The 22,980-nt window shown below is 39.2% G+C and overlaps 1 protein-coding gene across 1 annotated transcript in view; it reads right to left on the minus strand.

Annotated features, from left to right (window-relative positions):
* Positions 1–2,181: 2,181 nt before the first annotated feature.
* The window catches only part of LOC110972494 (golgin subfamily A member 6-like protein 22), a 104,713-nt gene continuing 83,914 nt past the window's right edge, over positions 2,182–22,980 (minus strand). Inside the window, exons 4-15 of the mRNA XM_051943940.1 lie at positions 11,904–12,100; positions 11,672–11,719; positions 11,497–11,568; positions 11,292–11,339; positions 11,095–11,154; positions 7,566–7,646; positions 7,331–7,447; positions 6,777–6,860; positions 6,480–6,566; positions 5,899–6,051; positions 3,135–3,242; positions 2,182–3,022 (exon numbers count right to left, since the gene is read on the minus strand). Of these exons, the coding sequence (XP_051799900.1) occupies positions 2,888–3,022; positions 3,135–3,242; positions 5,899–6,051; positions 6,480–6,566; positions 6,777–6,860; positions 7,331–7,447; positions 7,566–7,646; positions 11,095–11,154; positions 11,292–11,339; positions 11,497–11,568; positions 11,672–11,719; positions 11,904–12,035 (1,125 nt within the window). The 5' untranslated portion in view covers positions 12,036–12,100 and the 3' untranslated portion in view covers positions 2,182–2,887. The remainder of the gene's footprint in view (positions 3,023–3,134; positions 3,243–5,898; positions 6,052–6,479; positions 6,567–6,776; positions 6,861–7,330; positions 7,448–7,565; positions 7,647–11,094; positions 11,155–11,291; positions 11,340–11,496; positions 11,569–11,671; positions 11,720–11,903; positions 12,101–22,980) is intronic.

The following is a 22,980-nucleotide window of genomic DNA, read 5'->3' on the forward strand; positions in this document are numbered from 1 at the left end:
AATTTGAAAAATGTGCAGTGATATTTGTATTCACCTATTTATTTCTTGAAGAACAAACATACATTTATTTTCATTCTAATGGCAAAAACTCACAGAAAGACCAACTGCCAGCAGTAGTTCCTGTTGGATATTTTTATAAACTGAACAATAAAGACATAAAACTGATGATTCTCCTCGAATAAGACAACTTTTAAAGTAACTTTGTCAATATATATATTATATTTATTATTGTTGTCAGGCTTTTTGTTTGTTTGTGTATTAAGGCCAGTTCCAAAGTTTTTCATATATTTTATATATTTGCTTTAAAGATCTGGTGTGATATCATTTGACACATGAATGAAATCTGTTGTGCTGAAAAATCTACAGTTTAAACTATGAAACTCAGCTTTATTGTTTTCTGACCACAAAGAGGAAATAACAAAAAGGTGGAAGTATTTTCATTTTTCTTAGATTATTTAATTTTAATTTGTAACTAATGGCTACAAATTACAAATTAAGCTGAGCGACAGTTATGTATTTGTGAAGAAACAGCAAAAATATTACAGCAGTAAATGTATTTTTCATTTGAATCATTTTAATGGTGCAAATAGATTTTTTTTCCTGACATCTTTTTAGTTTTGATTTGTGACTAGTGGCTACTGAAGATGACAAACTGCTGTTTATTCTGCTAAAATGAACATTTATTCATTCAATTCTTGGAGTCGATTTGAATTCCATCTAATCTTAAAATATAAATCCGACCATTTCTCGTTGGTCTCCTGTTTGAACTCAGATGCTTTCATCTCATATTTTGCTTTTATTTTTGAATATTTTTGTGGATTTTCAAGCACTATAACCCTATGAATGTGTCTGGTAGTGTTATGATGAGGCCAAATTCACCCTTTCTGTATGCAAAGTCTGTGTTTAAAAGTTTGCAAAAATGATAACTAATGCTCTTGATAATCTCACCGTGCTTAAAAAAAAAGTAAATGAAGGTAAGTTAAATTACATTTTTATTTTCAGTTCAAATTCAAAGTTTTGCAGCAACTCTAGCAGCTTCCCCAAAGGAGCAAAGAACTTTGTTTGATGCTGTTATACTTAAATGGTCTCATAGAGTCCAACATGTTTAGTGTGTCTAAAACAGCAGAAAATACAATAAACAGAATTCTGAAGGATGAACATTGTAGTAACTTTGTGCCACACAGACTCTTGATTGTTTTACAGAATATCTGACCTCTTTAGGACTGTCAGTGTCACACAGTGTTTGAACTGGAGTTAAATCAACAAACTATCAGTGAGAGTTCTGAAGTTGGTGAATAAAGAAAATAATGCAGGTATATACAGTAAAAGACAATAAACAACAACACATTCTGCATTGAGTTGTATTGACGTTATTTTGAATATTATTCTGAGAACAGGGCTGCACAGTGGGCTAGTGGTTAGCACTTTCACCTTGCAGCAAGAAGATTCTGGTTCAAATCCCGGCCTGGGCCTGGGATCTTTCTGCATGGAGTTTGCATGTTCTCTCTGTGCATGCGTGGGTTTTCTCCGGGTACTCCGGCTTCCTCCCACAGTCCAAAAATATGCTGAGGTTAATTGATTACTCTAAATTGCCCGTAGGTGTGAATGTGAGTGTGATTGCTTGTCTGTATATGTAGCCCTACGACAGACTGGCGACCTGTCCAGGGTGTCACCTGGGATAGACTCCAGCACCCCCCATGACCCTAATGAGGATAAAGCGGTGTATAGAGAATGGATAGATGAATTCTGAGAACAGAGAAATACGGTTCTTGTACATTATAAGAATCACTTTTAAAGGTTTAATCAACAGATTTCAAATCAAACTTTTCAGCTGATAAACATTATTAGATCTCAGTCGAACACTTTCAATTTTTTCTTCAGACATTCAGGATGAAATGATGCAAACTGTTGTAACTTTGACATCAGGATTTATTGCAAAGTGATCCAACATCATGTCTGAATCCTCCTGAAGCATAAAATGCAGATAAACTGAGATTCATAGACATAAATGAATGATCAGCTAATTAAGATTAATGTTGATCTGCAGCTACACTTCACTCATCTACTCATTCACTCTGTACTTTTAAATATACATACTTTTATACTGTCTTGGTAATTTGAGGAATGCTGGAAAGTTATCTAAACAATTTCAGGAAAAAATATTAAATGTCTGACAGCACAAATTGTCCAAATGTCTCTTTATATTCAAAAGTACAAAAACAAAACATACTTGGACATTGACTTTTCATAAAGACGTTCAAAATCTACCAGAACATCTGGCCCATGAGGTTGAAAACAAACATGTATCTGCCAGTTTTTTTTCCATTCATTACAGAAAACACACATTAAAAAAAATCTACATTGACTGTACATGACATCAAACATAAACAAAAGAAAAACAACAACAAACCTAAACAACTGACATTGTTGGAAAGGTGAAGTTCTGTGTTTTCATCTGATGAAGCTGAGATGAAAAGATGAGAATCTGATACAGAGTGCATCCATCAGACTCTGCAGGTTCTTTTATTGACAATAACATTTAAGAACCATAATAATACCACTGATGAGGAGTGTAGCACATATGAAATATGACACAAAAAATACAAAATACAAATCTGACTATTTCACATTTAGAACAAAACCTTTTTTGAACAGTTGAACAAAGGTTTCCTCTCAAATTCATAAAAAATTATTTTTAGTCCACATCGAAAAATGATGCAGCTGCATCTCTGCAGTGATGAGATTCAATGTTTGATGATGTTTAAAGTTTGCTGTTTGCCACATGAAACCACTTTTTACTGTTCAGGATGCAGTTTGATAATATGGACGGTATCTTGATGTTACTTTACTTTTTCTTGTCGTTGATAAATGCAGGTCATTCAGACAACTATAGTACTTTGGTTTTTCCAGTCTGACTGATGAGGACAAACTGAAGTTGGTCTGTTGGTTTCCAGCGCTTCAGGTCTCTCCAAACCAGGTCACCGGTAGGAGCAAACTCACTACCACAATCTGGGTGCCATAACTGTAAATACAAAGATCACAGACTCAGAAGCCAAAACATAATAAAGAGAAACGATAAAAAATGGACAGAAATGACAAATTCTACATGAACTGTCACGTTAATAAAGACTCACAGTGATTTTCCCCTCAGCCTTGACTTTGAAGGACTGATCAAATGTATAGATAGATAATTCTCTGTTGTTGATATGAAGTTCTAACTTGCAGCCTCCCAGTAGTTTCTCCTGAAGGAAGGAAATTAAACACATGAAAAGTCTGAAAGTTTGCCATCTATTTGCATGTGTAGCTACCAGATGAAATACCCTCTGTTGTTTATAGCTGCCATTAGCTTGTTCTGAAAGGTTCATTTGGATTATTTTTGGACACACTTGGTAAAGGTGTTGTTATATACAATAACCAGTCCAACATTTGGACACACCTTCTCATTTCATGGTTTTTCTTTATTTCATGACTATTTACATTGTAGATGGCATGGAAACTATGAATGAACACATATGAAATTATGTAGGAAACAAAAAGCGTCAAAAAAGTCAAAACATGTTACATACTTTAGATTCTTCAAAATAGCCACCCTTTGCTTTGATTACTGCTTTTCTCACACTTGGTATTCTCTCAATGAGCTCCATGAGGTAGCCACCTGAAATGGTTTTCCAACAGTCTTGAAGGAGTTCCAGAGATGCTGAGCACTTGTTGGACCTTTTGCCTTCACTCTGTGGTTCATCTCATCCCAAACCATCTGGATTGGGTTTAGGTCAGGTGACTGTGGAGTCCAGATCATCTGAAGCAGCACTCCATCATCTCCTTTGTAGTTGAATAGCCCTTACACCACCTGGAGGTGTGTTTGGAGTCATTGTCCTGTTGGAAATAAATGATGGTCCAACTAAACCTGATGGGATGTCATCTCGCTGCAGGATGCTGTGGTAGCCATGCTGGTTCAGTGTTCTTTCAATTTGGAATAAGTCCCCAACAGTATCACCAGCAAAGCATCCCCACACCATCACACCTCCTCCTCCATGCTTCATTGTGGGAGGAGAGATCATCCGATATTTGTTTCTGTGTCACACAAAGACATGGCGGGTGGAACAAAAGATCTCACATTTGAACTCATCAGACCAAAGCCCAGATTTCCACTGGCCTAATGTCCATTCCTGCTGTTTATGGGCCCGAACAAATCTCTTCTGCTTGTTGTTTTTCCTTAGTAGTGGTTTCTTAGCAGCTACAGGGTGGGGAAGCAAAAATGTCCTTTCAGGTAAAAAACAACTATAATTGGATATAACTTTTTTTATTCTTTGGAATTTTGAACTGAATTCTTGAAGAACACAAATTTAAAGCTTTCAGAACATGTTTATTCAATATGTCCTCCATCAGCCATGATGAAGGCCTACAGCCTCTGAAAGAGGCACAGGCCCTCCTGATATCCTCCTTGGGGTAGGACTCCCATTCCCTGGAGATCCCAGCCTTAAGTAAATCCATATTGGCATGAGGGGTGGCATTAATCCTCAAGTCAATGACGCCGAACCAGAAAAAATCCAGGGGGTTTAGATCAGGTGAGCTCGGGGGCCAAATGCCTTTGGGCCAGAAGTTCGTCATATTCTCCTCACAGAACTTTTGGACCTTGATTGATGTGTGAGCAGGAGCCCCATCTTGCTGCCACACATAGTTGTTGTCAGGGAAGGTGGCCTTCAGCCAGGGCAAAACGGTGTATCTCAGAGCTATGTAGTACACATCAGCCCCAATTTTCTGATCTAGCTTGAAGAAGTAGGGGGGCATCTTATTGCCATCTGAGCCCAAGACTCCCAGGACCATCTGGAGATCTCTTGGTGCCCAAATTGGATTGTCTGGAATGCTGGATGTGGCAAATGGTCCTCTCACTGATGCCAACAATCTTGGCAATGTCCTTCTGAGGGGTTTGGGCATCCAGGAGATCACAAACCCTGCTGCGTTTTGCTTGTTGCTTGCTCATTTCACAATGCACCAAGGTCTGACAAATACTGAAAAGATTGGTTAAAGGTAAGGAACTTTGATTTTACTTATTGTTTTGATTACTCTCATCGTTTGGGCAGGACATTCAAATTTGTCAATAGGACATTTTTGCTTCCAAGGCCTGATTGGTGCAGTCTCCTCTGAACAGCTGATGTAGAGATGTGTCTGCTACTAGAACTCTGTGTGGCATTTATCTGGACCCTAATCTTAGCTGCTGTTAACTTTCCATTTCTGAGGCTGGTGACTCGGATGAACTTCTCCTCAGCAGCAGAGGAGACTCTTGATCTTCCTTTCCCGGGGCGGTTCTCGTGTGAGCCAGTTTCATCGTAGCATTTCATGGTTTTGCAACTGTACTTGGGGATATGTTCAAAGGTTTTCCAACTGACTGACCTACAGTTCTTAAAGTAATGATAGACTGTCATTTCTCTTTACTTAGCTGATTGGTTCTTGCCATAATATGGATTCTAACAGTCGTCAAATCGGGAAGTCAACTGTATACCAGCCTGACTTCTGCACAACACAACTGATGGTCCCAACCCCATTAAGAAGGCAATAAATTCTACAAATTAACATAGGCATGACACATATGTAAAGTGAAAACCATTCCAGGTTCAACCTCATGAAGAATGCCAAGAGTGTGTAAAGGAAAGGGTGGCTATTTCGAAGAATCTAAAATATAAAACATATTTTGACTTATTTCACACTTCTTTGTTTGCTACATAATTCTATGTGTTCATTCATAGTTTTGATGCATTCATTCAGAATCTACAATGTAAATAGTCATGAAAATAAAGAAAAACCTTTAAATGAGAAAATGTGTCCAATCTTTGGACTGGTAGTGTGTACTGTACATGCTTAAACATGCATTACAGTGTTTATCCATACAGACATTATTACCTCCCTGGATGTGTTTTTAAGATGGACAGATCTGCAGCGTTGGTCAATGTTCTCCAAAATAATGTCTCTTAGATCACTGTGATCTGAGCTGCTGCTGCTCTGCTGTCTGGACTTTATCTGATGATCCACATCTTCAGATTTACTTCTCTCCAACTGAGAAAGAGACAAACACACAAAGATCACTTATTAAAGTCTGATCAACTCTGAGTTTGTGTTTGTCAGAAAGGATCAATTTCATCAATATATCACTAAAAAGTTTGAGCTTCAGCACAAGAAGTGACAGAAAACCAGAACTAATCTGAGCAAGTTGACTGATTGTGGAACATTTTGTGTTTAGATTTTTCACTGAGGATCTTTGTGATGTTCTTAAAAACAAGTCTGATCCATAAAGTTTCCACCTCTAAGACTGAAAGTCCATCCTGGTGCCTGAAACCTCTCAGGTCTTCTGAAGTTCCTGCCTCGGTTGATTGGAGTTTGTTGGTTACATGAGAGAAACTTACACAGTAGAAGGAAAATCTACAGCGTAATGTAGGATTTCTAGCTTTTTAAATAACGATGATTTTAAACTGAACAAAGTCAACCTTGGTCTTCAGCGGCTTCTTCAAAGTCTCTAATTCTTTCTCAGCTTTCATCCTTTTTGTTATTTCCTCCTGGAACTTTCTCTGCCACTGAGAGGAAGAAAAGATGAAGAGAAACAAGATGAGGAGCATTAAGCTTTATTTAGTGCATCAAAACAATCAGTGTTTGACTGAACTGATCAATAAATAATCAGTAAACATTCATGTTCAGTTTCAGATATTTTGTGTCTTGGACTGATTTTTGTTTGATCTCAGCAAATTAACAACATGTGGGTCATAAAGAGAAATTAACATATGAACCTCTGTGTTCATGGTCAGCAGTTCATTTAGTTCTCTGTCAAATTTCTCATCCTTCTCCTTCTCCTTCCAAAGCTGTTTGTTCAACTGGTAAGAAGAAGAGATGAAAATAAGCATTTTATTCAACAAAACAAACTTTACTTTCTGGTCTGAATAAATTCTGTCTTGTGATCAGCAGAAAGATGTGAGTAAAGTTCTGTTCAGATCCTCTGGTTCAGGTTTCTTCACTGTTTCTTCACAGTAGACTCTGCCTCCTTTCTTATGATGTTACTCTTCACTGTTCAGTCTGTATTTAAACATTATGTATCATCAGTAACACCAACAACACTCAAACCAGTGATAAATGTTTCATATTTTCATGATACTGTGTCCAATAGTTTAGTACTGTATATCTATCCATCTACTGCACCAGAACAATGTAACTGTAGCTTCTTTTGCAGCTTCAAATTTAGTGTCTCTGACTTCTGAATATGTGACAGTGATTGGATTTAGATCTGAGCTGCAGCTTGATGTGGATAAAGTCTTGTTTTACTGAGTGTTTCCGTGTTTTTTTTAACCTCTCCTTTCAGTTTGCTGATCTCTGCATTCTTGTTCTTCAGCTTATCTTCAAACTCTTTCCGGATGTCATTGACTTCCTTCCATCGCCTGTTTGCTTCCTCTTGTGCTTCCTTTAGCTAACACAAAGATAAACAGTGATTTTAACAGGAATTATCTGTGTGTGATTCTGTGCTTTAGATTTGTTTGTTTGTCAATGACTTGCACATGATGAACGTTTATGTTTTTGGTCTCTACCTTCTTTAACAGCTGCTGCTTCTCATCTTCACTTTTCTGCTCGTCCCTGACCGTCTGGACCTCACCTGATAAATCCTCCGGCTGAGAGCAGAGACCAGAGAGATCAGTTCTGTTACTGAACCATGAGATGAATGAAATGCATTAATGACAAACAGAGAATGACGTCCTTCAGTCCTGGTGTTTGTTCCACTGTAAATTATACAGATCCAGTTCTCTGAGGTGTTGAAGGAATCATACCGAGCCCCTAAGGTGCCACGGACGAAAAAAAAAATATAACTTGTGCTCACGAGATACTATTCGTGCGCACGAGATACGAAAGCGTGCTCACGAGATACGTATTCGTGGTCACGTTTAAGTTAAAACGTGAGCACGATATGTTAAAGTGTGTGCACGCTTTAAGATAAAACGTCAGCCGGCGGGAGGAGGACTCAGATTTGGTAAATATCCCTGTGCGCACTGACCGTGCGGAGCCCTCTGCGGAGCTGTTCATGGTCCTGAATGCTATACGTGCAGAGGAACACAGCAATAAAGGGAATTTATTGTAGACAACGTAATATGGAGGCAGGTGGGTCTGAGGTGAGAGGGGAGTGAACCTGGAGATGAGTTCGGTTCCGAGGATGGTGAGCCGGGGATCGGCGGCCGTCTTCGGTCCGGTGGAGGGGGACGAGTGTGGCGGCTGATGGTATTTGGATCCCTGGCGGCAACAGAGTTGGATTGGGGAGGAGATCCAGGAGGATTGGTGCCGGCAGGACGGAGCGGGCACACGTAGATGATCCAGGCAGGGAGGAACGACGAACCAGCTGAACGGAGATGGAGGCTTTCCAGGGGGGCACGGAGTACCGGAATTAGGAGGGGATTCAGGGGGTTTCACGGCCTCTGGAGGATTCGGTGACAGAGAGAGAGAGAGAGAGATCGACGTCGATGGAGAGGTCTGTACTCGAACCGCCACTGCAGGCGGGGGGCCCGATGGTGCGTCCGTGGGCTCTACAGAAGGAGCAGCTACAACATCCGGATCATCTACTTCAGCCTCTGTGACCTGCTCCGCCACACTTGGATCGGCGGAGGCCGCTGCAGGAGCAGCAGCCTGTGCGTAATTACGCACGGGCGCATTGCCATCCACTCGCTCTGGACATGCCCTGATTAAATGTCCCTCTGCACCGCACCCAAAACACTTCATAGTCTCTGATGTAGCGAAAACCATGTAGTTGAAGCCATCTATTTTGAAACTAAATGAAACATTAAGATCAGATTCATTGTCCCGTAGTACCATCAGCGTTTGTCTGCGATGACAGATGACGTGCTTGAGGAGCGGGGATTTACAGCCCAGCGACAGCATCTTTATTGGAGACACAACTTGACCAAAACGGGACAGTTCTTTCACTAAAATGTCATTTCTAATGAACGGTGGAGCATTGGAGATGATGATTCGCTTAGCAGGACTCACCAACGGAAGCACAGGTGTGTATGTGCCCTGGATATCAGTGCCTTTTTCCACCGCTTCCGCAACTTTCTCTGTGCTGGACAAGAAAATCACAATCGCTCCATTCATCCGGGAGGCTGATTTGACATTGTTATATCCAATCTCCTTTCCCACGGCGAGGGCGGCTTCCTCCACTGAACAGTTACCGCTAGGAACTAGCTTGACAGCGTGTCAGCTGTTCAAAGTTACTCACACCGGCCGGCACGGGCATGATGCTCACCCGGCGGCCAGCGCACACCTACACAGGTAAGGTCCACTAGGCACAACGGGTGAGGAAAGTCAGTATATCCAAAAAAATATTTATTTTTCTCCTCACAAAACCACACTCTCTCAAAAGACACCCGACCGGAACCGAGAGAGAGAGAGAGAGAGAGAGAGAGAGAGAGAGAGAGAGAGAGAGAGAGAGAGAGAGGTGGGGAAAATGTATTTGGATGCCAGATAGGAAACGGGGAGAAGAGAGGGTTCTGACAGAAACTGTCACGCCCCTCTGGCTGCAGCGAGCTGGCTCATCAGAAGCACAGCCAGGTAAAATTAACAATCAGCGCTCCCATAAAGCCTGGCGCTCTCCACCACTTCAACGCTGCATCATTGATTGAAGGAACCTCTCCGCTGATCGGCTGACGGCCGCCGATCCCCGGCTCACCATCCTCGGAACCGAACTCATCTCCAGGTTCACTCCCCTCTCACCTCAGACCCGCCTGTCTCCATATTACGTTGTCTACAATAAATTCCCTTTATTGCTTCCATACCTGCCTCGGTGGTGTGTTCCTCTGCACGGGTCCAGCCTTGTGACAGTTTCAGTGTTTTAATAAGTCTGTTGCTTGTCCTGTGAATACTGCTGCTTTAGGAAACACTACAGCTGGAGCTAAGGTTAACGTTTAGGAAAGGGAGCCTGATGAAAAGGAAACATCAGCTCTCCCTGATGGCAGGAGGAGTCTGTGAAAGCTGCACCGGTAAAATAGAAGCGACCTGTCAAATTTACACTGGTAGAGACGGCATCTGGGTCCGGATTCGGACCGCGGTCCGCCTTTTAGTGAGCCCTGTTCTCAGCCATACAGCTTCACCACTTCCTAACACAGAGAAGACAAATTTATGAACGGGAAAGTGAACGTTATGTCAATAAAACATATCCATATGTTTGCACATTTTTAAGTGGTTATATGGAAATTCGGGACCTTTTCTAGTGGGTATAAGGTGTATACCTGCGTGTTTACACCCCTGGGTATGCGTATCTTTGCGCATTTTTAAGTGGGTATACGGAAATTTGGACAATTTTCTCGTGGGTATATGGTGTATACCTGCGTATCAGACAGACCCCTGCTTTCTCCCTCCCTCGCTCTCTCTCTCTCTCTCGCGCGCGCGCGCGCGCTTAAAATTATTGCAAATTTCACTCAGTTTGTGATAACTGTGGAGAATAGGCTATATAACGGCTCTCATGCCAGGAGCATATTATTTAGGATTTTTCCCAGTAACTAGTTAGACATCACGTTATTTCCAGAAATGCTGTTTTAAGTTAACCCGCAACATGAAGTATACCTATTTTGTTTTAAAACATTATTTTAAGCTCTGTGCTCTGTTTTCTGTTGTGGAAAGTTATTCTTACTTTGATTTGCTTGTCTGAATAACTAGGGGAGTATGGACAGCTCTGGTCAAACGGTCAGTATAGCATTCAGGACCATGAACAGCTCCGCACAGCCTCAGCCGCAGAGACGGCTCTGCACGGTCAGTGCGCACAGGGATATCTGAGTCCTCCTCCCGCCGGCTGACGTTTTATCTTAAAGCGTGCACACGTTTTAACCTATCGTGCTCACGTTTTAACTTAAACGTGACCACGTTTAAGCTAAAGCGTGCCCACGAATACGTATCTCGTGAGCACGCTTTCGTATCTCGTGCTCACGAATAGTATCTCGTGAGCACGAGTTATATATATTTTTTCGTCCGTGGCACCTTAGGGGCTCCGTAGAATCATGAATGTGAGAATAAATTTTAATTTGACAGTTTGTGGGCTGTAAATAAATGTTCTTGTATACAACACAAAGATGAACCCACTTCATCCTCAGCCTCATTCTTCTTCTGCTGCTGCTCAGCCTGATTTCCCTTGAAGGAATTCTGAGACATGGAAACATGGAAGAACAAACATGTATGACTTTGTCTAGCAATATGTGAGTAAACCCACATTTTTGTTTTTATGTATTTCTACAGACTGTTTGATTGACTGTTATTTCATTTTTTGTGTGTCTTCTTACCAATAAATACCAGATGGAGTGGGAACCTGCAGCTTCTTCTCCTTTGAACTGGGAGTGAAAGAACAAACACAAGTTCATTTACTAAAGTAAGTCAGTGATCCTTGAACACAATGATACTGTGGTTTCTAGATTAGGATTTTCTTCATAATATTTTCTGCACTAAACATTAGAGTTGAGATATTTTCATAAACACAGAAACATAGACCTGATTGTTCTCCTCAGTCTGACTCTTTTCATCTTCTACAGCCTCACTCGTCTGATCATCATCGTGGACTATCTATTTTTGAAAAAATATATATCAATATTTAAAGCTGCCATACACACAAATAAACCATACAACAAAAATAAATATAAAATGTGTTGAAAAAACTTTGTTTAACCTCTCCTTCGACAGCCTCCGTCCGCGTTTCTATTTCATCATGGACCATCTGAAAAAAACAAAAAGAAAAATCTTTTTTTGGAGTTGCAGTCTGAGATTTCAAAGTACATAGATGTAATTTGTTGATAAACTTTTAATGAACTTTGTTAAACCTTAATGCTACTGAACTAAGCTAAAGATTGTTATTGCAAGATAGTTTTGTAAACAAATGAAAGATTATGATCTATACACACTGTTTCTCTAACTTCTTCTTTGGATCCTTGTAGTTTTTGTTGTTTTTGTAGTTCTTGTAGTGTTACATGTTGGTGTTTCAAATCTTTTTGTTCCAAATTCTGCATTTCCACAACTTCATGTGACATCAGCATGTCTGCTTCAGGTAGAGAGCATTTCTTCTGATCTTTTTCAGTTTTGTCCAAGGTTCTCTTGGTTTCTGTGCAAAGTGAAAGCAGTAGAAACAAAATATGAAATGCTTTTAATCCATTTTAGATCTAAAATGGATAGTTTGGATGAATATTTTGGTTCTGTATGTCTCAAGTAACTATTCCTATTCAAGTACTTTGAGAATAAGTTGATCATCTGTTAATCTGTGACTTACTTGTTCTGTTTCTTCCCCACAGGAAAAAGCCAGATGCTAAATTCAACATGATACAAACAGCCAAACTAACAGACAAACCAACAATGATGGGAACAGCAGAACTATATGGGATTAGGAAGAAATCATCTGAAATGACAAAACACAGCACTACAAGTCATTTAAATAAAGATTGGCATTGTGAAGATAATCACATCACACAGTACGTTTCGGTCAAGTCTACCTGGAACATGTATCAGAGCCTCTCTGCTCTGGTTGATGTTGTTCTGCTGGACTCTGCAGGTGAACTTGTTGCTGTGTTTCTTCTCCACAGTCACTCTGCTGCTGACAGTATAGAGGTCATCAGGACCTCTGACTGTCTCTGTAGGTCCAGCAGAGAGGAGGTTTCCATCACCGTCCAGCCACAACACCTCAGGCTCTGGATACCAGCCTGCAGACTCACACTGTAACACAACTCTTCCTGTGTTTCCATCAATTCCTGATAAACTGACCACAGATGGAGAAGCAGCACCTGATCATGGACAGAAGCAAATATAAAAACAGGGCTGTCAAGATCATATAAAATGAAGCATTAAATTATCAAAAGTTCAAACCTACAGAATCATCCAGACAATGTGCAATATCAGCTGAATATCAAATGATTCTAAACTGTATCTTCTCTCAACAGTTGCAGTATTTCTAAGTTAAACCATTTTGTAGTTGCTCTTATGCTCAATCAAAACCAAATACTTGAGAAAGACTATATTAATAGGGTCATTCCAGGTGAAATGACTAGATATTCCTTGGGGGTGTTGCTGCACCATTTTCAAATTAGTCCTAAATTTGTATGCCATTAGATAGTCACAAAAGTACTTTCTATGCAAAATTGTAGGCCTGTAGCTCAAATAGTTTCTGAGTTGTGGGGGTCTGAAATTTTCAGAATTTGGGCTATAAAAAGCCTCGCCAGCATTTTTTGCATCTTTAAGTGGTTATTTTTCAGCCTCTAGACATACCAGAGAGCTGTGAGTTGGTAAACAAGGCCTCTGCATGTAGCTAGTACCCCACAAACATCCCCAGGTGTTTCCCTACACTCTGCAGGCCATGGGGGCTTGCTAAAAATGCTAAAAAATTAAGAGATACCTACTCACGAGTGGGGTTTGGGACCTTAAAAGTACTAGAAATACTGCACAGAAGTGTTCTAACATCCCTGGTTTCCATTCTACACAAACTTGTGTGATAACTTAGCAAACTGGAGCTTTCTAGGTACCTCAGTTTGGAAAATATGAGCTCCCAAAGTTGAACAAGATTTTTAATTGGCTATTTTTGGTGGCAAAAATCTCAGTGTGGGACAGGTACCAGAGACCCCAAATTTTTCTACAAGACAGTTCCATCTGTCTTCTATCACTGTACAAAAAAGCAGCAAGGTTATATTTGTAGTTACTGAGATATTCTTACTCAAAATGGCATGGGTAATGTCAAAATGGTTTTTTGCTTTTCAGTACTTTAAATTGGGATACAAGTATTAGTAGTCATTCCAATGGTAGTATTATGTATGTTTTGTTCTTTTTGAAATGTTAGTTGTTAAAGGTGACTACCTTCAAAAAGTGTAATGGTATAACTTAGGTATACCTCAGTTATAACTTAGGTATAGGTTCTTTTGCTTGTAACATGACATTGTACAATTAAATTTAACGTGTTTAATCCCACTGCACTGATACTGTAAAATTCAACATTACTGTTGTTATTTTTAAATTAATCAACCATAAACTACTACAGAGCTCCCTGAATTCAAGTTAGTACATGTAATTTGTATGTGTATGTTATAATTACACAATAATAATAATAATAATAGCCAATTAAAAATCTCGTCCAACTTTGGGAGCTCATATTTTCCAAACTGAGGTACCTAGAAAGCTCCAGTTTGCTAAGTTATCACACAAGTTTGTGTAGAATGGAACCCAGGGATGTTAGAACACTTCTGTGCAGTATTTCTAGTACTTTTAAGGTCCCAAACTCCACTCGTGAATAGGCATCTCTTAATTTTTAGCATTTTTAGCAAGCCCCCATGGCCTGCAGAGTGTAGGGAAACACTTGGGGATGTTTGTGGGGCACTAGCTACATGCAGAGGCCTTGTTTACCAACTCACAGCTCTCTGGTATGTCTAGAGGCTGAGAAATAACCACTTAAAGATGAAAAAAAAAAAAACGCTGGCGAAGCTTTTTATAGCCCAAATTCTGAAAATTTCAGACCCCCACAACTCAGAAACTATTTGAGCTACAGGCCTACAATTTTGCATAGAAAGTACTTTTGTGACTATCTAATGGCATGCAAATTTAGGACTTATTTGAAAATGGTGCGTCAACCACCATCTGGTGAAACCACACAGAATGACCCAATAACTCAGGCTTTGAAGTAGAAAGCTAATTTAACAAAAGTGAATCCACCTGAAATTAACAGAGTTTGCCTATGAATTCCAGCCAGACTAATTGCATGAACATAATTCTAAACTGAACTTTCTCAGTTCTAGACCTAAGGGTTGAGTCTATGTCTTCATCATGGAAAAGAACTGAAAAGAGGAAGTGAAAAATCTGACTGTTAGTGTTCACAAAGATGGAAAAGGATCCAGGAAGATCAACTAAAAATTAGAAGAAACAATGTCAGCAGTAACCAGGAGGTACAGAAGGAGCCATCGTACCACTAATCAGAGGTCCAAACATGACTCCACATTTTTGAACCTCTTTATTGACTACTTTCACAGATTCAGAAAGTAGTCAATAAACTACTTTCACAATCTGACTGTGAAGACCAAACAGCTGCTGTTTCAGACTTGGCATTAGAGTTATCAGTGGAAATAGTTTATGTGAAGCTCAGACAGTGTGAAGAACCCTTCAAAACATCAACCTTTATGAATGGAGGACAAGACAAATCTTTGCTTCTTTGGTGAAGAATTGCAAAATAAAGCAAAAAAAAAAATAGCTTGACACATCTTTTAGTCAGATAAATTTGTTGCCCTCAGATGGAGTCCAGGATGTTTGGTATAAACCTCACCAGGACTACCACAGTGAATGCATAGTCCTGACAGTGAAGCATGGAGGTGGGAGTGTGATGACATGGAGCTGCATGAGTGTAAAAGGTGTTAGACAGGTGGTATTTATAGATGCATGTCTGTGGATAAACCAAAAGACTGGATGAAAAGACTTTCAATTTGCAGAAGCTTGAAGAAGAAGAATATTCCAACACGTGAACCATCCAGAGAACAAAATCAGACAAGAGTTTCTGTTTATGGGCATTGTGGATCATTTGTGAGGTCAACAGTGACATTAGGCCCGAAGTTCAGGCTCTCAGTCTCTAATTCATCTTAAAGGTGTTCTATCGAGTTTAGGTCAGGACTCTGTGCAGGACAGTCAAGTTCATCCACACCAGACTGGCTCACCCATGTCTTTATTGACTTGCTTTGTTAACTGGTGTCAGTCATGTTGAGACAAGAAGGGGCCATCCCCAAACTGTCCCCACAAAGTTGGGAGCATGAAATTGTCCAAAATGTCTGAAACACTATGAGTTCCTTTCACTTGAACTAAGCAGTCAACTCCTGAAAAACAAGCCCCCACTATAATCTCCCTTAAAGCAAACTTTACACTTGGAACAATGCAATCAGGAAGTACCGCTTACCTGGCAACCACCAAACCCTGACTGGTCCATCAGATTGCCAGATATAGAAGCTGATTGGTCAGTCCAGAGAACATGTCTCCACTGCTCTAGAGTCCAGTGGCAGCTGCTTTACACCACTGCATCCGACACTTTGCATTTACTTCGTAAGGCTTGGATGCAGCTGTTTGGCCATGGAAACCCATTCATGAAGCTCTCTATGCTGTTCTGGAGCTAATCTGAAGTTTGTAGGTCTGAAGCTATTAACTCTGCAGAAAGTTGGTGGACCTCAGCATCCACTGACCTCTCTCTGTGATTTTACGTGATTTTTCATGGATAGACTTATTGCACAGGTAGCATCCTATCACAGTTCCACACTTGAATTCACTGAGCTCCTGAGAGCGACCCATTCTTTCACTAATGCTTGTAGAAGTAGTCTGTATTCCTAGGTGCTGGATTTTATATATCTGTGGCCATGGAAGGGATTGGAACACCTGAATTAAATTATTTGGAGGGCTGTGCCAGTGCTTTTGACAATACAGTGCACCTTGAAACTCCAAAATGTTCTAACAATTTTCAGTATGACTTGAATTTGTCAAAAAATATTCAAATGTTGTCCAAAATGCCCCAGACTCGTTCAGAATGACTCAAACTTTTCTCAACATTCATTAGTTAGAGCAACTTGACCCTTTCAGCAAAGAGCAGAAAAGCAGAACATCTCTGACTTTTGTTGAATTGAGCTCATACGATGTGATCCATGTTTTTAGTATTACTGAATCTAAATTTCTAAAATTTTGCAAATACTCCAGATGCTGTAAAGTGATCCAGTTTTGAATCATTTGACAGTGATACTGCAAGTTCACTTACTCATTTATGTTTCATACGCTACTGAAACATTTTTCTAGAAGCATAAAAACAAAGTGATAGATGTGCATCATGAGAAAAATATTTATGTACTTACCAACAACTAGCTGAATGTGGGTCTGCTTCTCCAGTGTTGGAATATAACAACTGTATGTTCCTTTATCAGAGAGTTTAACTCTGTTGAGTCTCAGTGAAATGTTTCCATGTTGCAGCTCCTCAGTGAACAGCGTTGTTCTTCCCTGAAATGTTTTGTGATTATTGCCCTCGATTTCTAGACCAGAGCGCCACACATACACAAATCTGGGTTCCAGATCAGGTCTCGACCACTCTAACGTCATTTCTGTCAAATCTTTAGCAGGTTCCAGATGACATGGTAAAATGATGTCATCACCGAGTGTCGCTATGATTGGCTGAGATGCACCAATCAGTTGACCTGCAAAACCAAACATTTCTGTTAACGTTCATAAATGAGCAGCATAAGTGTCTTGAGATACTGCATTATTGATACAGTTTGTCTCATACAGTCATAAACAAAAGTTTACATTCACATGTTAAGACCATGTTTATCATGACAGTCTTGAGTGTACAATGACTCCAATGAACTCGGAATTGCTTCTGACAGAATCACTAAAATCCATGCATCTTTGTCACAAAAAATACAACAATCATGCATTTTGGCTCTTAAATAGATTTATCATAGTTCATCTGAAAATATGAAAATCTGTTTTGTCAAAAATGTACATACAGTAACTTGAATGATCGGTTTTTGTGATGTAGACAGATGTATTCATCAAAATTTCTGAGTTTCATAGCCTCTTAATTTCTGGTCATTACAACCAACTACAGCTGTTGACTCCTCTGACACAATTTAAATAGAACCATCAGATCTAATCGATAGATTCAGAAACTACAGTGGGGAAGTCTGAGGAGCTCAGCAAAGATCTGAAAAAGCAAATTATTGACTTCAAACAAGTCAGAAAGTCATTTCAAAGCAGCTTCAGATCCAAAATCATCTGTTTGTCAGAATAAAGTTCATGGTCCAGTTGTGTTACTGCCACCACCAGGAAGAAAACACAAACTATCACCTGCTGCTGAGAGACCATTGGTCAGGATGGTCAAGAGTCAAGCAAGAATCATCAGAAAGCAGGTGTGAATGAATGAGAAGCTGCTGGAACACAGCTGTCAGTGTCCACAGGGTTTGACATCAACATGAGCTGAGAGGATCCATGAAGAAAGAAGTTCTTCCTCTAGAAGGAGAACCTTAAAGCTCCACTCAAGTCTGCTGCTGATCACATGGACAAAGAAAAGACCTTCTGGAGGAAAGTTCTGTGGTGAGATGGAAGAAAAACTGAAGGTGAGGCCTTTAACCCCAAGAACACCAAACCTACCATCCAGCATGGTGGTGGCAGTATCATGCTCTGTGGAACTGGAGCTTTACATAAAGTAAATGGAATAAAGAAGAAGGAGGATTACATCCACTTCGTTGAGAAAAACAAACAAATTTAGTGGAATTGCACCAATTTTGTCCAGAGAGTTTAAAGAAAATCAGAAGATTAGAGCTGTAAACCAAAAGAATCTAATCTCTGAACTGAAATGGACATTTAACTAAATATTAGCATTGCTCTAAGAGATTTTGTTTTATTTCTACAAAATCAAAGATAAATTGATAAATGAATCAAAAGATATGATTGTTTTTTACATGCTATACTCAGTCTTTACAAAAGTAGAGAAAGTTTTGATGTCATGGCAGCAGTGTTTACTGCTGCTGATAAAAAGGTGGAGAGGGTTTGTAGCAACTGTGCTGGTGACATACTGACCTACACTAGATTGTATTTGTGTGTAATTTACCTCTACAGATGTCTGTTAGGAGGAGATGGACAACCAACACACTGAAAGTCTTCAGATGAGATGTGAGGAGGGGTTCAGCCAGCATCATGGAGCTCTGAAAATGAACAGAAGTCAGGAAAAACTGTGCAGAGTTACATAAAAAAAGAGCTTCTGAATAAGGCAAAGCAAGGCAAGGAAAGTTTGTTAATGTAGCACAGTTCATCCATCCATTCTCTATACAGCGCTTTATCCTCACTAGGGTCGCGGGGGGTGCTGGAGTCTATCGCAGCTGACTCGGGTGAAGGCAGGGGACACCCTGGACAGGTCACCAGTCTGTCACAGGGCTACATATACAGATGAACAACCACACTCACATTCACACCTACAGGCAGTTTAGAGTAATCAATTAACCTCAGCATATTTTTGGACTGTGGGAGGAAGCCGGAGTACCCGGAGAAAACCCACGCATGCACAGGGAGAACAGGCAAACTCCATGCAGAAAGATCCCAGGCCCAGGCTGGGATTTGAACCGGGATCTTCTTGCTGCAAGGTGAAAGTGCTAACCACTACGCCACTGAGCAGCCCCCTCGCGCAGTTCATGCACAACCCAATTCAAAGTGCTTTACCATGGCAAAAAAATAAATAAATAAAATAAATAAAAAGCAAAGATTATTTAAAAGGTATACGTTTAAATCTTAGAAATAAAATGTAATTAAAATGAATAAGTCTTATCTATCCAAAATAAAGTGATTTATCAGCAGACTTCTAATCTGAATTAGTGATGTGTTGTTCATCTTAACAGTTTTAACCTTGTATAAAACATATTCTCTTGAATTTATTCACGATTAGTGTCATCTGTAATGTTCTGGTCAAAATCTGGGTTCCTGTTTTAAATTCATTCTGAATCAACTGTCTGTTTATCAGAGACAGAAACTGATTTTCAACTTTGTGATGATTATTCAGTTTATTGTGTGTGACTTATGGTTCTGTCAGGAGAATTAGATGATTAAATCTCAGCCTAAAATCACAATATTTCCTCAAAATCCAACAAAACACTGCACCAGATCCTGTATTCCTTGTTTGTTTTTCTTGCTTTATAATCTTCCAGACATTTGATTTTGGTCTTTGTATGGTCTCTTATTGTTTTGTTCTTGTATTTTTAACCCTAATAGCAGCAGTTCTGGTCCTACTATTAAATAAAATAGTCAATACAGTTTCCAAAGAAGGGCAAAATCTCTCTTCTGCTTACAATGATAAAGTAGTTACACACATCTCAGTAACTACAAACATTATGGTTCCCTCAAATTGGGGAACTATGTATGAAAAGTTCTATAATTTTAAATGTGTTCAAAGCAACGTCAAATAAAATCTGGACTTTTGTCGGGAATCTTCAACCAACACACACATACAGTATATCATCATCATCATATATTCTCTGTCTGATTAACAGCAGCTTTTCTCTTCATTCATTCTGACTGACTCCTCTGTCAGCACACATCAGTATCAGTAATGACGTGTGCTGACTTTGTTTCACTTTTGACCCAGTTTGTTCTCTCCCATACGTCTGTACATTTCACACTAAAATCAATATATACTTTCACTTTTGTAGCTTTGAAGCCCCTTGGTGAATTAACAGAATGCTTTACAGTTGGTTTATATCAATATTTTAATGCACATTAGAAGCCAGTGTCTCTCAGGTTGTTACAACAGTAAGAACGCCACGTAACAATAAAGAGCTTAGTGTAAAAATCAACAGCTGTCCTGTTAAAATGCTCAGAATTAAGGCTTTTGTTGAAAAGAGCCACAACTTGGGATGCAGACCTAACTTTACCAAACCTTTCTGATCTATTTAATATGAAATATAACCAGAGTTAAAAACGACATACCTGTCGATCGCTGCAGTCACCTGATCGTCTGACCAACTGTAAATCATTGACAGGTCTTTACTTTGACCTTTTATCAGTCACTCAGTGTTTATCTCTTAGTGCAGTAGTTTGGCCTTTTATGGAGCTCAACAGAAGTCTCTGTGAGGGATACCTGCTGCTACTTTTCTATCAAAAACTAAAACAGACAAACACTCAGAAAATAACTGTTGTGGTTGCTATAATCTTAAAGAGGAAATAAAGCTCTCAGCCAAGTTAGGATGATTCACTACGTGTATTTCTACTCTGATCAGAAAGTCCATAACAAACATGAAAAATGTCAGCATATGAAAGGAAAAAGGACATTCTTATATGATTTTTCTCCAAAGGAATGTCACAGTGTTTGTTAGCGACGCAGGTTTAGAGACACAACAGTAAAAGACAGATAATAAACAACACATCATGGACAATAAAGACGGTGAAAAATCATCAGTCCTCAGATCATCAGCAGAGTAACGGGAGGCCACTGCTGCAGTACTCCTGGATGGAAGAATGAATTTTATATTGTTAAAGCCATCAAACATCCAGCAGTCCACTTTCATAAACTGCTGCTGCCACACAAAGTCTTGGTTGTTTTACAGAATTTTACAAGATATTTGACCTTTTCAGGACTCTCAGTCTTTCTCATTTTAAGTATTTTAACTGCAGGTAAATCAGCGACACATTCTGCTTTGGGTTTTATTGAGGTTATTGTGAATTTTATGCTGATAACTTCATGTGCACACCAAGAAAGACATTTAAAGGATTAATAAACAGATTTCAAATGAGATTTATACACTTCATTCGATCACAATAGAACAACTTTACACGATTTAAAAGTGATCCAGCATCAATGATTTGAACATTTGAATCCTCTTGAGGCATAAAGCACTGATATACTGAGATTCACAGACATAAGGTAATGATCAGCCAGTTATGATTAATGTTGATCTGCAGCTACACTTCACTATGTACTATTTGCAAAAAAATAGATACAATTTCTACTCCTTGTCAATTTTAGGAAAATTTAAAAATGATCTAAACAATATGAGAAAAAGAAAGTTAAAAGTTTAGTCAGCACAAAACATCACAGAATGTACAAATATCGCTTTAAACACAAAATGACAAACACAAAACACATTAGGACGTTGATTTTTCTTAAAGCGGCTATAATTAAGTAAACATGTATTTATCTAATATTTTTCTAAAAAGAAATTCTGAACTTACAGTCTTCATTAGATCAAATACAAAATAAAGAACAGGATCATTGAAGGTCCTTTAAATGAACTTTTAGTCTTTCAAAAACCTGAATATAACAACATAAAGCAAGGAGTGTATGACAAATGAAACACACACAAAAAGTAACTCTTTTTCATATTTCAAGCAAAACCTGTTCTGAACAGTTGAACAAAAGTTTCCTCTCAAATTCATAAAAAGTTTTATTTTCATTGTGTCCACATTAAACTGATGCAGCTCCGTCCCTGCAGTGATGTGATTTAATGTTTGATGATGTTTAAAGTTTGATGTTTGACGCATTAAACCACTTTTTACTCTTCAGGATGCAGCTTGAAAATGTGGATGGCACCTTTATGGTACTTTATTTTTTCCTGTCTTTGATGAAAGCAGGTCAATCAGGCAATGATAGTAGTTTGGTCTCTCCAGTCTGACTGATGAGGGAGAACTGAAGTTGGTCTTTGGGGTTCCAGGACTTCAGGTTGGTCCAAATGAAGTAACCTATTTTTGGATCATTGCTCCCAGAACCTGGACGCCATAACTGTAAATGCAATAAGTATAAAGATCACAAGCCTACAAGTAGAAAATATTGATGAAAAAGAAAAAAAAATGACAACGATGCAAATTCAACATAAATTTCCACATTAATAAAGACTCACAGTGATTCCCCCTCCAGCCTTGACTGTGACGGACTGATTAAATGTGAATGTGCCTGATTCTTTGTTGTTGATCTGTAGTTGTAACTTGCAGCCTCCCAGTAGTTTCTCCTGAAGGAAGGAAATCAGACACAAGAAGATAAAATCTGAAGTTTTGTCATTGGTTTCCTTGATGTGCAGCTCCATAGAAACTGGACTCTGATGTAAAAACACACCATCACCACCCTGAACTCTCACATGTCCCATGTCCAACATCTTGTCAACAATACAAGGTAAAATGTGCAATACACACCACTACCTCATTCACTCTGATATTTATATTCACTTTTATTTACAATGTATATTTGTAAATAGACTGTTTTGCACTCTTTCTTAAGATATTCTTGCACTGAAAAGGAGAAGCTTTCCAATTTCATTAGACACTGTATAATAACATTAAAGCACATTCTATTCTATTCTATTCTACATTAGCTTGTTCTCAAAGATCCATCTGGAGTATTTCTGAATCCACTTGGCTATTGCACTGTTAAATATATTGTACATGCTTATGTTTTACTCATACAGTGTTTATCCATACAGACATCATTACCTCAGTAGATGTGTTTTTAAGACG

This window comes from Acanthochromis polyacanthus, chromosome 23 (assembly GCF_021347895.1).
Source record: "Acanthochromis polyacanthus isolate Apoly-LR-REF ecotype Palm Island chromosome 23, KAUST_Apoly_ChrSc, whole genome shotgun sequence".
Classification (NCBI taxonomy): domain Eukaryota; kingdom Metazoa; phylum Chordata; class Actinopteri; family Pomacentridae; genus Acanthochromis; species Acanthochromis polyacanthus.